The 18,125-nt window shown below is 36.5% G+C and overlaps 1 protein-coding gene across 1 annotated transcript in view; it reads left to right on the plus strand.

Moving 5' to 3' along the window:
* The window catches only part of KIF18A (kinesin family member 18A), a 97,779-nt gene that overhangs the window by 39,268 nt on the left and 40,386 nt on the right, over window positions 1-18,125 (plus strand). The window contains exon 13 of the mRNA XM_004708255.2: window positions 5,133-5,365. Within this exon, the coding sequence (XP_004708312.1) occupies window positions 5,133-5,365 (233 nt within the window). The remainder of the gene's footprint in view (window positions 1-5,132; window positions 5,366-18,125) is intronic.

Genomic DNA, 18,125 nt, shown 5'->3' on the forward strand with positions numbered 1-18,125 from the left:
TTTATCTAAAAACTCTCCACAGCAATAACATTTACCAGTTTTCTATTCTTAAATTACTGATAATTTTTATAATTTGACTTAAAGGCAAACATATTAGAGAAAACGATTATATAAAAGAAAAAGGTAAAATATTTCAAGGAAATATTCTTCTATGCAATAGAAACTCAACTTTATCTCCTTGCTCACCTTGCTTTCTGGAACAGAGACTGAAAAGTTATTTACTAGCAATCAAACCACTTACAAAAAGCTAGTTAGTTTGATCATATATATATAATATATTACTATAATACAGGAATACTTTTATACTTTTAAAACAAAATTTTACCTAAAGAATGAAAGAAAATTCTAGCCTTTATTCATTTAGTAAATTGCCGAATCAGCTCATCACAAAGGTAATACAACCTACCGTATATAGTTGTGTAGAAGCTAAGTTTTTAAGCACTTTTTTCTTGCCTTTATTGGGGGATCTTACATCTCTTATCACAGTCCATACATTCATCCAGTGTGTCAAGCACATTTGCACATATGCCACCATCATTTTCAAAGCATTCTCTTCACACTTCACACTTGAGCCCCTGATATCAGCTCCCCATTTCTTCCCCTTCCCTCATCTACCTCCCTTCCCTTATGAACCCTTGATAAGTTATAGATTATTATTTTCATATCTTATATCGTCCTCTATCACCCCTCACCCACTTTTCCTTTATTCATCCCCCTGGGAGGGGGTTACTGGTTAATCCTTGTGATTGATTTCTTCTTTCTTCCCCCACCCTCCCCTAATCCTCCTGGTATCTCTACTCTCCTTATTGGTATTGAGTTTTATCTATCCTGAATTCTTTGTGTTTCTGGCTCTTATCTGTAGCGGTGTGTATGTTCTCTTCTAATCCAATTTGTAAGGTAATAATGAGGTCATAGCGGTGGGGGCGGGGGGCCGAGAAAGCACCAAAGAACTAGAGGAAAGTTGTGTGTTTCATCGGTGCTATACTGCACCCTGACTGGATCCTCTCTTCCTTGTGTCCCTTCTGTAAGGGGATGTCCAATTGTCTACAGATCAACTTTGGATTTTCACTCCACTCTCCCCCTCATTCACATCGATATGATTTTCACTTTTGGATCTTTAATTTCTGATACCTGATCCCATTGACACCTCATGATCACACAGGCTGGTGTGCTTCTTCCATGTGGGCTCCAATGCTTCTCGGCTAGATGGCCACTTGTTTATCTTCAAGTCTTTGAGACCCCGGATGCTATATTTTTTTATAGCCAGGCACCATCAGTTTTCTTCACCTCATTTGTTTATGCACCCATTTTGTCTTCAGCGATCGAGTCAAGAAGGTGAGCATCACAGAATACTGGATTGTTAGAACAAAGTGTCCTTGTGTTGAAGTAGTACTTGAGTCAAGGCCCATTGTCTATCTGCAACCTTAATTCTTAACACATAGATATGAGTACATAGTTCTATTCCACTGTCATTATTATCTATTTACATATGTACATGCCTGTATTTAGGCCTCTATAAATGTCCTTTGCACCCTGATTCTTTTCTTCATTTCCTTTTACTTTCCTCTTGTCCCACCACCATCACGTTTGTTCACATTTTTATGCTGAAGAAGCCCCCCTCGGCTTTTCCTCAAGTCAGGGTCCCACTTACCTCTTTTGTCTCTCCCACTTATCTGCGGGCACATGCAGCTTTTGTAGGTGGTCTGATGACTGCTGCTATCACCGTTCTTTTCTCCTGCATCCCGGCAGCCTCTGTGTTGTCCATGCCATGCTGTGCAAGAACTTGCCTGCTTCTGTGTGCTAGTAACTGGAGCACACCACATCCTTTTCAGATGAATGTCGGATGCAGCCACTCTTCTTCTCCAGCTCATCTCCAGGGCAGTGACCAGTGATATAGCCTTTACAGTCTTACCCATGCTTGGTCATGCCCCCTTGCTCCACCCAAGCATTGCTGAATACAATTGCTGGTATATCTCTGGTCTTGGATATACAGTACATTTATTTACAGGACTTAGTCTGCCATTTTTTATTTTCTTATTAACCCGCATCTGGACCCAGTGTTGACTATGCTTGCATAGAGCAGCCTGTGTTAGGGCTCATAATATACACGCTGCGTTGTGTACGCATTGTGTTACTGCATGTGTTGCATTCGCACATCCCATTCATATGTGGTAACGCTGCATATACAGTAACGCAGCGCATATATATTATGAGCCCTACCAGACTGCTCTCTGCTAACAGTCATGTTATCACATTGTGGAATATCATCAGCCTGCGTTAGGTCTCAGACTATACAAGCTGCATTGTGTATATGTGGTAAGATGGCATATATAGTAATGCAGCACATGCCGTAACACAGCATGTGTTATTATTGATACCATATTGTTTTTGTTAACCCTTTTTTCCACCTATAGAGCTAGCATACTGTTTTTCTTTGAAATAAATATTCAAAAACATTTAACCTACTGATGACTCAATTGGTGAAATTTTATTGGTGTCTATTTTTATTTTGAAATTTACCAGTAGCTGCTGCTTGTCCCACCCTACGCTTATACTCGAGTCAATTAGTTCCCAGGTTTTTGTGGTTAAATTAGGTGCCTCAGCTTATATTCAGGTCAGCTGATACTCGAGTGTGTACAGTAATAGTTTGTGTTTTCAAATTGGGGCTGGCTTTGAATTCTCTGTTACATTAGCATTATAAGCTTGTAGAAATCATTTTGCCTTGTTAAACCTTAGTTGCTTTATATAAAAATAGATCATAATATTTTAAGACATTTTGAAAGAATTAAATGATGCAAGTCACATGATTTAATACCTGTACCCCCAAACACACTAGCGATTCGCCAACAGGTCTCCTATTACTCAGCAGATAGTCATACTGTTGTGCTTTATCATAACGAAAGGATACAAAATAAAATCAGTAACAAAGTATGGGACAAAATCTTGAGAAAAAAACAATACAAACTTAGGTCTTTTCTCAGTGAGACACATAAAATAATCTTCATTCCCATAGCAGCATGTGTAACATCGCATGTGACATTGTCTACCAAGGAAGCTCATTAGAATCCAGTGACTCAGATTTATATTGGGGCTGGTATCACATAGATACCCCCTCTGCCTAATACATAGCAAATTTTCCAGACTCCCAGAAGGGAAGGAAATATTCAGTATGAGTTATATTATTTGTACTAACAGTTTAAACACAGTGAGCACTTGTATCAGATCTGGGAATGATAGAAGCACTTCTGAGTTCCCAGACAATATCCCAGAACTAACCTTGCAAACAGGCCTTTTGAGCATATTAGTTGCAGACTTATTGGGTTAACTCTTCTACAATGACAAAAATAAAACCAAATCCACGTCCCATCAGGTTGTTTCCAACTCAGCGATCCTGTAGGACGGAGTATAACTGCTCCTTGGAGTTTTCAGGACTACGTATCTTTATAAGAGCAACTAGCCTTGTTTCTTGTTAAGGGACTGGTGGTTTTGAAGCAATCCATGCTAACTATGTGGTTAGCAGCTAACCCACTGACCCAGTAGGGCTTCTGTCCTGTAAAGCACCTATTGTATAGGTGCTCAATGATTATTCTAAATGACTTTCTGATTATTGACTTTTTTCCTATACTTGTTTCGCATTTGGCTTAGATTGATTATCTAACCTCACAAATAAAGGTAACAATTTTTTCTTGCTATTCACATGCTATCAACTCAGTTCTGTCTCAGACCCATTACAGACTAGAACTGCCTTAGGGGGTTTCATAGACTTTAATCTTTATGGTTACAGATGACCAGAATTTTTATGCTATCTAATGGCTGGTGGCTTCAAACCACCCACCTTTGGTTAGCAGCCAAGTGCTTAACTACTGTAAAAACCAAAGTCAAACCGTTCACTAACATTGAGTCGACTTGACACATGGCAACTATTATATGGGGTTTCCAAGATTGTAAACCTAAAGGGAACAGACAGCCTCATTTTCTCCCATAAAGAAAGGCTAGTGGGTTTGAACTGCAAACCTTGATTTAGCCCAGTACCCAACCTACGTTACTATCATTACTAGTTCTAAAGATTTATGATAGCTACATATTAGAAGTGTTTATTTTTATGTATATTAAATTTATTGCTTAATATTTATTTCCTACTGATTTAGCCATACATACTTCAAATGATTCTATCTTCCTGTAATTTGTGAACTGCAACATATAGTCACTGCCTCAGTATTTCAGGACTGATTCATCTTAAAGTCTTTCATGTTTTGGTGTATTCTCTGGCATAAAAGTTTACTTGTGCAAGTAAAATTTGATTGTACAGGTTTAACTGTTTAGCTGTGACTTAATTTTTTTAGTTAGAGCTTATATGACACTCTAAAGCATCAAAAGATCAAACCCACTCGTTAGAACCATGAATCCATTTCCCAACCATTCTCCATATTTACCATCCTTGTGTAGAACTTTCCTCAAATGCCTTTTAACTCTTTATCTGAAAATATTAAAGAGCTAACTTGAAGGAGAATTGGGTTTTATTTTTTGGTTGGTTGAGGTTTTTTGTTTTGTATTTTAATGTTAGATAGCAAATTATGAGGGAACCTTCAAAACATTTGTGGAAAAATGTAACTAGAAAACCAATGAAAATTTCCCAAGAACTTATTGAAACTTCCTCACATAAGTCATTGTTTGACATAGTGTAGTGTTTGGTTTGGTTTGGTTGGTTGTTGTTTTTTGTCACATCAGCTCCCATGGTAATTAATGACAGCAATATCACATTTTTAAAACAAAATATGTGTTACAAGAACCATTTTTATGTATTTAATTTGTTTAGTCTTCAAAACACTTCTCTCAAGTAAATCATCATACATTTTATGGAGGAAGGAACTGTACTGTGCCCTTTGTCCACAGTGAAATAGAAGTGAAAAAAAGACAAGCTGAAAGTAGTCTACTTCCTGAATAATTTGTATCCCAGATTCTTTCCACTCTAGTCTTTATATTTATTATATATATATGACTAGTACACTTTTTAATAAGAAAATGTATGGGAAATCATTTCAACTATCTATTCAAACTTGAATAGTATTTAAAAGAATTATAATACTTAAATGTTTATTTATCTCTTTTCCTTTGTCACTTTCGATATATAGAGTATTAAATGCATTGCTTCCAGCCTTCAGAAAACAGTACTATACACTCAAAGAAGCTGGCCTATCAGATTCTGCTTTTGATTCTGAATTCAAAGCAATTCAACATTTAGTGGAGAGGAAAAAAATGGTGGCTTGGGCGGACCAAACAACTGAACATCCAAAGCAAAAGGACCTACCAGAAGTTTCTGCTGTTCTGACCTTTCCACAGCTTAGACCAATTCAAGCTACTTGTTGTGAGTATGGACTTTGTTGTATCTTTTAAAAATATTTCTAACTACCTTCGTGTTTTATCCCATAAAGCAATTTTTTTTAATATACTTGGCTATTAGGTATAAAATCACTTCATTTAACCAATATCTTCCAGATGTGCTCAATTTTTTTTCTCATAACTAGCAAAAAAGCCTTAAAGTTATTTTACCTCTTTTTAATGGAAATAATTTTATTTTCCATTTTGACTTAAAACTTAACCTATACTAAAGGCAGATGATTATAATTACAAGTAGGCTAGGCCTTCAAAAAATTTGTAGAAAATAATAGAATTAAGATAGAATGAAAATGTTTCCACACTTTTTATTTTTTTAACGTCTTCATATAGCTATCTTCCTTATTTCTACCCACCCTCCTGTAGTCGCCATGATTTTAGTTTATTCTTACACTAAATCAAGCTTAGGAAGTTAAGACATATTTCTATGCCTTAAAGATCAGGAATATACAAGATCCTGAAGACGTACATGTCGCCATTAATTTTATTAACAGTTTTACTGTTATTGTTAAAATATGTCTGTTTATAAGGAGCTTGCCCACACTTTATAATATTTGGGGTGGGAATGTTTCTGTAGATGATAATTGGGCCCTGAAAATTTGGGGGCTAAAGTCAAGCTAGAAAGAAAACCAAGCCAGTTGCCCTCGAGTCATTGGGCTCAGAGCGAGTCCACGTGTGTCACACTAAAACGGCTGCAGAGAGTGCATAGGTTGGTTTTGGGGAAGTGGGTCACAAGGCCTTTTCCCTTTGGGTAAACTCAGTTGACACCCTTTTAGTTAACAGCCAAGCATGTGAGTCATTTGTCACTCAGCCACCCTTGTCTTGTATTACGTGACACATGATAATCAGTTCTGAAATTCAATAATTAAAACTGTAGAATTTAACATTTTTCTATTGGTGTCTCAGGGAAGTGGTTATGGGACCTGGGGTATTTTATTGCAATATTTATATTAGGCAATCTAACATTGTAACTTTCTTGTTAAAGAGTGTGAAGACAACCACATTTTACAACTTTTTAATTTATTTATTTTGGACATTTTTACGAAACATACGTGAATGTACAGTTTTGAGAGAAAAAATATACCATGATTTATGTACCCATTCTTTTCTTGGGGATCTCTGATGGCATAGTGGTTGTGCATTAGGCTGCAATCCTCAAGGTCTGCAGTTCAGAACCACCAGCTGTTCCTTGGGAGAAAGATAGGGCTTTATACACCCATGAACAGTTATAGATTAGAAACTCACAGGGGACAGTTCTACGCGGTCCTATAGAATCACTCTGAGTCGGTATCAACTCAGTGGCAGTGAGTTTGGTTTTGAGCTATTGCTTTATAACTAATATGAATGCTGCATTGCACATAATGTTTTATGGTTAAAAGCAGTACTTGTATATGCTCGTACATTGACATTTCCAAATGTGTGCCATATTCCTAGGAGCTAATTTTCTGGGGTCAGAGTACTAATGTAAAGCAAACAACACAGACTATTCACCCTGTCTTACTTTTCTTCAGTATCATAGGTAGGTCACCAAAAACAAAACGAGCCCCAATGAGACCACCTTTTAGATAAAGAAATTCAGTGATAATTCCCGAAAGGAAACCTCAGTGAATTAAACCAGTGGAACATTTATCACTATATTTTCTGATTAATTTTACTGAATAGTATCTATTCTGAGGTATTTTAATATAATGTCCTATTTTCTCAGTATATTATTTGAATTTTAAGAGTTCTTTTTGTTTTTAAGTTTTCATTTTGTCTTCTTTTGTGTCATCTTTAAAGCTCTTGGTTTTTAAATGTTCAGTAAAGTGTCATTGTCACATATATGTATCAAGCACTCTTGGTGGATTATGATTAGTTGTTCTCCTTAAGTGTTCTCAGTACCAGAGTAATGATGTTTCTTCAACTGGTCCCTGTCTTCAGTGAGCAGACATCCTAGGCTTACAGGCGGCACTCACTAGGATTTGAGCAAATAGAAATGGTTTCTCTAAGGTAGAATACTTTGGGCCACGCTACCCTTCTGCTGCTGCTCCACTCTTCGGTTACCATGTTGATGTGTCCCTGATTGTATGCATCATGAAGTCTCTATTGTTTTGGAATTTTAACTTGCCATATAAGCCCCCCCACCCAACCACCCCCAGTCATCTATTAAGCAAAAAATCTATTATCATTGAGAGCCACCTCCTATACTATTTCTTGTTATTCATTCCTGAGGTAAGAGATTGGGAAAGAGGAGTTCACAGGAGGGATCATGGATTTTCTCCTTTGTGTTTCTACTATTCTGATCCCATCTGCTTTTCACCTTCCAGAATTTACCCACTTTCTGCTCTTGGTAACCATTGCTCACTCCTAGCACTGATGTTAAATCAATAGATTTTTAACTGAAATGAGATGAATCTTTATCTCTTTGTTGTCTTGCTTTATTTTATTATGGCTTCTTTCTTCCTGTGACATAGCTGTCATTTAAATAATTGCTTTTTGTTTTACTCTTCTTTGTTACTGTTTCCATTATTTCTGTTCTTATATTTGCTCTTTCTTTTAATTTTTACTTTTTAAAATCATTTTATTGGGGGCTCATACAACTCTTTTCACAATCAATACATACCTCCATTGTGTGAAGCACATTTGTGCATTTGTTGCCATCATCATTCTCAAAACATGTCCTTTCTACTTGAGCCATTGGTATCTGCTCCTCTGGTCTAGCCAGATTTGTAAGGTAGAATTGGGATCATGATAGTGGCGAGGAAGAAGCATATTTCCCTCCTGTTATCAGTAGATTTGTAGTGGCGTGTTTTGTTCATACTTATGTGAACTATTTATTTCTTAATTATATCAAACAATTTTGTAATTCATGTACTTATAGCAATATATTTACCACGAAACACAGTGTTTGCTTTACCCCACAAGTTTTGATATGTATATAGTATTTTTCATGATCACTTGTTTCAAAATATTGTGATTTTTTGTGTAATTTCATCTTTGACCCATATGGCTTTTCTTCATTACAAGAAAAAAACATGACAATTTTAATTTTGTCACTGATTTCTCACTTAGTTACAACTAGAAAGTGTACTTTGTATTATATTTTAATATTCAGAAATTTATGGAGACTTGCTATCTTCTTAGCATGTACTTGTTGTTAGTAGCCCTTAAGCCAGCATGCACATGGTTAGACCATTGTGATCTTTAGAGCTTTTATTGGCTGATTTTCAGAAGTAGATTGCTAGACCTTTCTACCTAATCTGTTTATGCTGGAAGTTCTGCTGAATCTTGATCAGCATTACACCAATGTACACGCCTCCACTGACAGACGAATAAATGATGGCTGACCTTGAATTGAAGTGCATTGACCAGAAATCAAACCTGGGTCTTCCACATAGATGCTAGGTACTTACCACTGGACCACCATCGCGCTCTAGTATGTAGTTTATTGATATGAATGTTTAATAACTGTTTTTTCCATAATGTATATTTTCTATTCTTTCATTACAATATTTATATGTTAGTTAGATCAAATTATTTGTGTTGTTTAATCTTATCCTTACTGATTTATTTTTGTATGCATGTTCTATCAATTACTAAAGGAAACTATTTAAAATTTCCCATCTAACGTTCCACCCTCCAACTATAATTTTGTCTTACTGGGGTGATCTGCATATTGTTATCATTTTGGAAGTTAGGCAATCAGTATTTCAAATATCAGCATGGACACCCGTGGTGGACAGGTTTGAGTAGAGCTTTCATTTAGAGTATCTAATCAGATTAAGCTTCTGACAAATCCCCTCTTGACACAGGCAAGGGACCCGAACAGCTTTACCATTCAGACAGATTATTGTAACTTTGATTATGGTGAATTGAACTATAGTATAATATGATACCTGGATGGTTGACCTCTCTCTTGACCCAAACTGGATTTGCTCTGGGCTCAAATATTTCTCACTTGTTCCACAAAAGAAATTTCTTCTTTGACTTTTTAAATACTGATGGTCTTTTCCTTCTTATTCTTTATTTTTATATTATTTTCTTCTTTCTGTTTTGTTTTTTATTTTTATTGTTTGTAAGTTTCCCCATTTATGAAGCAGAGGAGTGGATGCATAGAGGCAATAACTGATGCAATAATTTATTGGGAAGTGGAGGGCACAAGGAGGGTGAAAGTAATTGGGGAGCAAGCAATGCTGGATGTGGGCGGGGAGCATTAGACCTGACTGTGATGATGTATATCCAACTCTTTTAAAAGTGATATGTGAATATTATATCAAGAAAACTATGAAAAGAAAACAAACCAAACTTGACCTTGGTTTCCATAGGTGTAAGATGAAGAGTTTTTGCTTAGGAGACATTCAGTTTATGTTAATGGTCTTGAAATAATTTGGAAAAGCATATCAATAATGGTTTTACAACACAGAGTATAATCAGTGACACTGAATTATACGTGTAGAAGTTGTTGAATTGGAGAATGCTTTGTTGTATATATTTTTACCACGTTAAAAAAAAAAACACAGACAGGAGAAAGTATTCCAAAATTGATTGTGGTAACGGTTGTACAACTCTTTATATGATTGAACAATCGAATTGTATGGTATGTGGATGCAGTGCCAGTGAAACTGTTTAAAGAAAATAGACCTGGACGCAGATCAGGTTGATCTTCTTGATATTTCTAAAATTGAAATAACTGAAGAAAAATCCTGCCTGCAGTTGCAAGGTTGTCAGATTCTATGGACAAAACATTGAACAGTGCAGGGAAGAATCAAATGAAAATTGAAATAACGACAGAGCAACTAAACATAAAAAGTTGGATGATACTCAACCTTCTAATATATGATTAAGAACTGGTGATGTTGAAGGAAGACGTTCATTCAGCCCTGAAAGCACTGGAGGAAAACAAAACGGACTACCAGTTTAAATGTTTCAACAAGCAGAAGCAGCATTAGATGTGTTCATTTACTGTGCCAAGAAATTTGGGTGATGCCTACCTGGTCATACAATTGGAAGATAAATATGTAACTTTCCAAAGATTGGTGATTCAATAAAATGTGAAAATTATCAACCTATACCATCAACATCACATTCAAGTAAAACATTACTGAAGATCATTCAAAACTAATTTCAGAAGTACATAGGCAACTACCAGAATTTCAGAAGAGGTCATGAAAGAATGTGGGATATCACTGCTGGTAACAGATGGATATTGGCTGGAATCAGAATGATATTTACTTGCATTTTCTTGACTACAAAGGCATTCACTGTATGGGTCATAAATTATGGTTATCATTGTTATAAATGGTAATTACATAATACTTAGTGTTCATAAGAAACCTGTACATCGATTAAGCAGAAGTTTTCAAACAGAAAAAGGGAAACTGGTTTAAAAGCGAGAAATGTGTGAGGGTTGTGTCATTTTGCATTCTTAATCTGTATTCTGAGCACTCTGAGCAAACTACATCAAGAATGTTGCATTTGGGTTAGAGGAATTTTCATAAGCAACCTCAAATACTTGCATATACACAACTTTGTTTGCTGAGAGTGAAGGCTTGCAGAATTTATTGATGATTGTCAAAGCTGGGGGTTTTTTAAAAATCATTTTATTGGGGGCTCTTATAGCTCATCACAATGCATATATACATCTACTGTGTCAAGCACATTTGTACATACGTTGCCATCATCATTTTCAAAACATTTTCTACTTGAGCCCTTGGTATCAGCTCATTTCCCTCCTCCCCTACCACCCACCCTAATGAATCATTGATAATTTATAATTTTTTTTCTAAGTTTCCCGATTTCTGTTGTTAATCCCCCCTGGGGGGTTATATATCATTGTGATTGGTTTCCCCTATTTCCCCCACCTTCCCCTTACCCTCCTGGTATCGCTACTCTTATTATTGGTTCTGAGGGGTTTGCCTGTTCCGGATTCCATGTGTTGCGAACTCTTGTCTGTACCGGTGTATGTACTCCGGTCTAGCCGGATTTGTTAGGTAAGGTTAGGGACAGGATAGTGGGGGAAGACAGCATTAAAGAACTAGAGGAAAGTTGTAGGTTTCATCAGTGTTATACTGCACCCTGACTGGCCCGTCTCTTCCTTGTGTTCCTTCTGTAAAGGCATGTCCAATTGTTTACAGATGGGCTTTGGGTCTTCACTCTCCCCCTTATTCACATTGATATGATTTTCACTTTTGGGTCTTTAATGCCTGATACCTGATCATCAGCGTGTTCTTCTTCCATGTGGGATTAGTTGCTTCTGAGGTAGATGCCCTCTTGTTTATCTTAAGTCTAGAGTCTTCTACGTTGACTAAACCTCAACATAAACATAATTCTCACAAACGAACTAGTTAGTTGTGAAGGATTTCATTTTACTTGGATCCATAATCCATGGAAGCAACCATCAGGAAATCAAACTAAAGAGCTTCTTTAACGTCTTAAAAAGCAAAGATGTCACTTTGAGGACTAAGGTGGATGTTTGACCCACGCCATGATATTTTCAGTCACCTTATGTACTTAGAAACACTGAACTGTATTTAGGAAAAGTGAAGAATTGATGCTTTTGAATTGTTTTTGACCACAAAAACATTAAATATACCATAGCTTACCCAGAGACGTAATCCAAATCTGTGTTGTAAGAAGAGTAGTAATTAATATTCATTAGAAACAGGGATCATGGAACTTCATCTCACATACTTTGTACATAATAATGTTTTTTTAGAAACAGAGATGATGGAACTTCATCTCACATACTTTGGACACGTTATGAGAAGGAATAAGTTCCTGGAAGTGTACATAGTTTTTAGTATAATAGGAAGTTAGGGGGAAAGAGGGAGACTCACTCCAAAGAGATGGATTCACACAATGGCTTCAAAGGTGGACTTGGACATAGCGTGAGATGGTGCACGACTGGACAGTGTTTCCTTTTGTTGTGCTTAATGTTGCTCTGAGTCAAAAGCACCTCAATGGCCCCTAACAACAATCTTTCATCAATTTTGTCTTTCAGTATTGCCTCTACCACTTTTGCACTTTCCTGTAGGCCACTGGAGATCCCCTTGCAGAAGGGTCTCGGGGAGGAAACGAGCTAGTCAGGGTGCGATGTAGCAACAATGAAAAATACAGCTTTCCTATAGAACTAGTGGTGTGAGTGGCGATACTGGGAGGGTAGAGGGAAAGTGGGTTGGAAAGAGGGAACCGATTACAAGGATCTATATGTAACCTCCCCTCTGGGGGACGGACAACAGAAAAGTGGGATAAGGGAGACGTCGGACAGGGCAAGATATGACAAAATAATAATTTATAAATTCGGAGGTGGGGAGCGGGGGTGGGGGCGGGAGGGATGAGGACCTGATGCCGGTGGGGGCTTAAGTGGAGAGCAAATGTTTTGGGAATAATGAGGGCAATGAATGTACAAATGTGCTTTACACAATTGATGTATGTATGGATTGTGATAAGAGTTGTATGAGCCCCTAATGAAACGATTAAAAAAAAAAAAGAAAAGTATTCCATTCATTCTTATTTTATATTTTGGCTCTGCCACTTTTGCACTTTCCTGTCCATTGAAAAGTATTCCATTCCATTGGGCATCCACTCAAGTGCTCCCTCAATGCAAGAATACTTTGTTCTATTAAACTGGCATTCTCTGATGCTCACCTTGCCAACACAATGGCTGAAGACAAAGCGGGTGAATAAGCACATGTGGTGAAGAAAGCTGATGGTGCCCGGCTATCAAAAGATATAGCATCTGGGGTCTTAAAGGCTTGATGGTAAACAAGCAGCCATCTAGCTCAGAAGCAACAAAGCCCACATAGAAGATGCACACCAGCCTGCATGATCATGAGGTGCTGAAGGTATCAGTTATCAGGCATCAAAGAATAAAAAATCATATCATTGTGTGCTCACCTCCTGATACAATTGCTGAAGACAAATGGGTGCATAAGCAAATGTGGCAAAGAAAGCTGATGGTGCCCAGCTATCAAAAGATAAAGTGGCTGGGGTCTTAAAGGCTTAAAGGTAAACAAGCGGCCAATTGCTCAGAAGCAACAAAGCCCACATGGAAGAAGCACACCATCCTGTGCGATCACGAGGTGTCAAAGGGATCAGGTTATCAGGCATCATCAGAACAAAAAAATCATATCATTGTGAATGAGGGGGGGAGTACAGAGTGGAGACCCAAAGCCCATTTGTAGGCCACTGGACATCCCCTTATGGAAGGGTCTCGTGGAAGAGACGAGCCAATCAGGATGCAATGTAGCAACGATGAAACATACAACTTTCCTCTAGTTCCTAAATTCTTCCCACCCCCCCATCATGATCCAAATTCTTCCTTACAAATCTGGCTAGACCAGAGGATGTACACTGGTATAGATAGGAACTGGAAACACAGGGAATCCAGGGCCGATGATCCCTTTAGGACCAGTGGTGTGAATGGCAATACTGGGAGGGTGGAGTGAGAGTGAGTTGGAAAGGGGGAACCAATTACAAAGATCTGCATATAACCTCCTCCCTGTGGGGACGGACAGAAAAGTGGGTGAAGAGAGACATGGGACAGGGCAAGATATGACAAAATAATAATTTATAAATTATCAAGGGTTCATGAGGGAGGGGGGAGCGAGTAAGGAGGGGGGGGGAAACGAGCTGATGCCAGGGGCTTAGGTGGAGAGCAAATGTTTTGAGAATGATGAGGGCAATGAATGTACAAATGTGCTTTACACAATGTATGAATTGTGATGAGTTGTATGAACCCTAATAAAACGATTAAAAAAAATGACGAAACCAAAATGGATTTGGAGGACATGATGTTAAGTGAAGTTAATTAATCACAAAAGGACAAATATTGTATGAGACCACTTTTACATTAAAAATGAGGAAAAGGCTGTCGTACCAAAAATAGTATTCCATTTGTTCTCTGTTTTCTATTTTCTTTTGTTTTTCAGATTGCACTTCAATCTATCAATTTCAACTTTTATTTTTGTTCTAGAATTTCCACTTGCTTTTTTCTTAATTTCATTTCTTTCAGAAAATTTCAGTGAACACAATATGGATATTTTACAGTCATTGTGGCAAGTAAAGTCTGGAGCCTTATTACTGGTCCACTTATGGTTTTTTTTCTGCTCATGTTTACTCCGGTGATTTCTTTTTATAACATGCCTAGCATATGCGCAAATTTGTTTTTGTGCCAGTTATGTGTTTGCAGAATTGTGTACAGGTCTAATTTGGGGCTTCTGGTAGGTGTTAGGATTTATAACTTGTGTCTTCGAGGCTCCAGGTGCAACTGTCAACCCTCTTAATTCAGGGGTCCTCAAACTTTTTAAACAGTGGGCCAGTTCACTGCCCCTCAGACCATTGGAAGGACAGACTATAGTAAAAAAAAAAAACTGTGAAAAAATTTCTATGCATACTACACATATCTTATTTTGAAGTAAAAAAACAAACTGGGCAAAAAACACCCGGTGGGCCGGATAAATGTCCTAGGTAGGCCACTTATGGCCCGTGGGCCGAATGATTCCTTCAATGCAGTTTTAAGTTTAAGATTATTTGAAACTAAACTACAATTTCTTTGGGTTTGTTTACTCTTTTATCTACTTTTAATATAAATCTATGGTTCCCAACATCAGTGACTGGAATTCTGGAGGAATTCTTTATTGTGGACCCTTATTTCCAGTACCAGCGCCCCAGTCCCACAAGACAGTTAAAAGTGTTGTGACGCCTTTTCTCTCTTTGCCGCCTTCTCCAACATCAGCTAATAAGCCCTCGTGACAAAGTTATTTAAGGATTGCGCTGCTAAGTGCAAGGTCAGCGATTCAAATCCACCAGCCGCTCTGATGTAAAACGTTGACGCTGCCTGCTCCTGAAGCCCTAAAGGGGTTTAATTCCGTCCTATAGGGTTGCCAGGCTCAGAATGGACTACATGGAGGGGTTGGGTCTAACATCAGCAAACAACCTTTAGTAGGGAAAAGCATCATAAGTATGGAATAACAGTCTTGAACATCCAACTTCATCCTAATGATAAACTATAATTCCTCACAGTATCCTTAATTCTTGAACACCTTCGGGCAAACTTGTTACATTAAATATATCCATTGCTTTCAGATAGGGTATTGGTTAGAATTTCTTAAGGTTTAAATGATTTTGCAATAGTCCTCTATATTATGTTTTCAAATTAAGGTGACAGGAAAATTACGTAGACTTTCTCAGTGTCTGTGTGTGTGTAAAAGTGAAACAATGAAATTAAAAGATAATTGAATTTTTCTGTTAATATTTCAAAGCCTCTAGTGTATATATACGGACACACTTCACATGTATTAGTCATTACTTCGACCTGAGACCTTTGAAAATAAAGGGTAAGATTTACTCAGAATTTCTCACATCTCTTAGGCTTTGGTTCTTCATTTTCAAGATATTCGATAAGAAATAGAGATTTTGTAACAACATTGAGAAATACTCTTACTGCTACATGGTTAGTATTTCTTATTTAACCTTTCTTATACTGCATAATTGCATAAACTATACTTGTCAGCAATAAAACAATACATTTGACCATTAATTTCTTAACATTCCCAGAGTGAAAAATGATTGGAATCATTACATTTTAGAATATATTTTTTCTTTTGAGAACATATTAGAAAAAGACTGAATTTTGTTTGATTTTGATTTTTCTTGGTTTGTTACTTTAACTTTTGTTCAAATCATTTTAAAGATTATTTGTCTGGTATTTCTTGTCTATTATTTGTGCATGTTATGCATAAGGAGTCAAGGATAAGTAAAAGATATGATTTAAACAAATAAGTTCACTTATGTTTTTACTGCTCTTAGTCTGAGAATATTGAGGTAGTTCATTAAAAAAGTACAAATAATATAAATTATGTTTACATTTCTAAAGACATAAGGTAATGCCCAGATAACATATATTACTAAAATTTTACCATTAATGGTAGTCTCAGCAAATTTTAGAAGGAATAATAATGAGATTTAACTTAAGGAAAACACTACTCAAATAGGTAACATTCAAATTGTTTACCCATGTGTCACTGATTTTTTTTTTCTCTTATATTTCCCAAAGCACTATCTAGTAATTTTGTTGGTGATTTTAAAACCACTTAATGGTGTAGAATTTGTTGTTTCATTTTCCAGCTGTATTTGGAACATTTGAAGAGTGTTTACAAGCTCAGATGCACATACTCAATACACACAGTCCTTTTAAAAATTCAGTAGTCCTGTTGTCAAATTTATTGTACTTCACGTGAACCCCACCTGTGTCCAGAACTGTGCTCCAAAGGCTTTGAATTCCTGGTATCTGAGTAGTAGGTTACCAGGCCTTTCTTCTGAGGTGCTTGTGGGTTGGCTCAAACTAACCACCTTTCAGTTAGCAACACAGCGATTTATTGTACTACCCAGGAATCTGTTGAGATAAATAATAGTTCATTTAATCTGTACTCTCATCTTTGGGATTTAATGCAATTAAAAATTAAATTATAAATAACATTTAAGTAAACAAAAAAAATTTTTTTTTACTAGTGCTCATATAAAGGTGTCTTATTTGCAAAAAAGTTTAAGCATTTAAGGGGTAATAGCTGAAAGGTCAGCAGATTAAGCCCACAAGTCACACCACTAGAGAAATATGAGACAGTGAGCTTCTGTAAAGATTTATAGTCTCAAAAATCTTATGGAACAGTTTTACTCTGTCCTGTAGGTCACTGTAAGTTAGAGCCTGTTTAGTGGCTGCAGGTTTGTTTGCATTTGCTGCTATCTGATTATTTCTATGATAAATTTTTAGAAGTGTGATCTCCAGCTCAGAGAATATGCCCATTTATAAACTTTGTAATAAATATTTCCAGAAACCTTCCTCCCCCAGATGATCCAACTTATTTATATCTTAGCCGCAATATAAGAAAGGAAACTACTTTTTTCAGTCTCTGTAGCTTTTGGTATTACGATATTTTTTATTTTCATATTTTAGCCAATAGTCTTCAAACATTGAAATCCAAACAATATTATACTATCATATTTTGCCAATTCTAATTCTTTTGGTTTTCTGATGTTTATTTCACTAGAAGTTTTTACCTCCAAGCTGTATTTTGTTGATAGAGACTGAAAAACAGTGTACTACCAGGATATTGTGCAGGATGGGTGGTGCTGGCAAAAGGTTCATTTATAGAACAGATTAAATTTCTGACATTAAATTATCCATCTGCAAACACATTGCTAAGTCTCTAAGATTGTCAATGGTTTGATTTTAAAGAACAATATTAGTAGAACCCGTCTTTTGGTGCAGATAATATAATGGATGGAAGATAAGAGTTCCAGTGTAAGTTTAGATTTCTTCTTAAATTGCTTGAAGACCTGGAAATTTCATGTAAAAATTTAGAAATCACTATACAGATCCTTCATTTTAACCTAGTTATATGAAACTGCAAAACTATTATAGAGCTATATTTTCTGTATGTTTTTTTATTTTGACAAATAATTTTAATTATCAGTAGATGCTTAGAAATCATACTTATAGCCCTAAATGGATTTCTTTTGACTCTAGGTCCTCATGTGCATGTGTTATAAATGAACAGGCTCTTTGCATTGTCTTTTTCCCCATCTTAAGAATGAGTAAATAGTGGGGAAACGAGGCTAACTTAGAGGAAAGCATGATATCTGCTATTTTCAATAAAAAGTATCAAAAGGTTATGTTTGATTATCAAAGTGGTGGCTTGTTTTAAGGGACTATGACAATTCTTTAACACATGGGAGATATATGTATATATATA

Source organism: Echinops telfairi, unplaced genomic scaffold, assembly GCF_000313985.2.
Source record: "Echinops telfairi isolate 266 unplaced genomic scaffold, ASM31398v2 ScPeMD7_60;HRSCAF=208, whole genome shotgun sequence".
Classification (NCBI taxonomy): domain Eukaryota; kingdom Metazoa; phylum Chordata; class Mammalia; order Afrosoricida; family Tenrecidae; genus Echinops; species Echinops telfairi.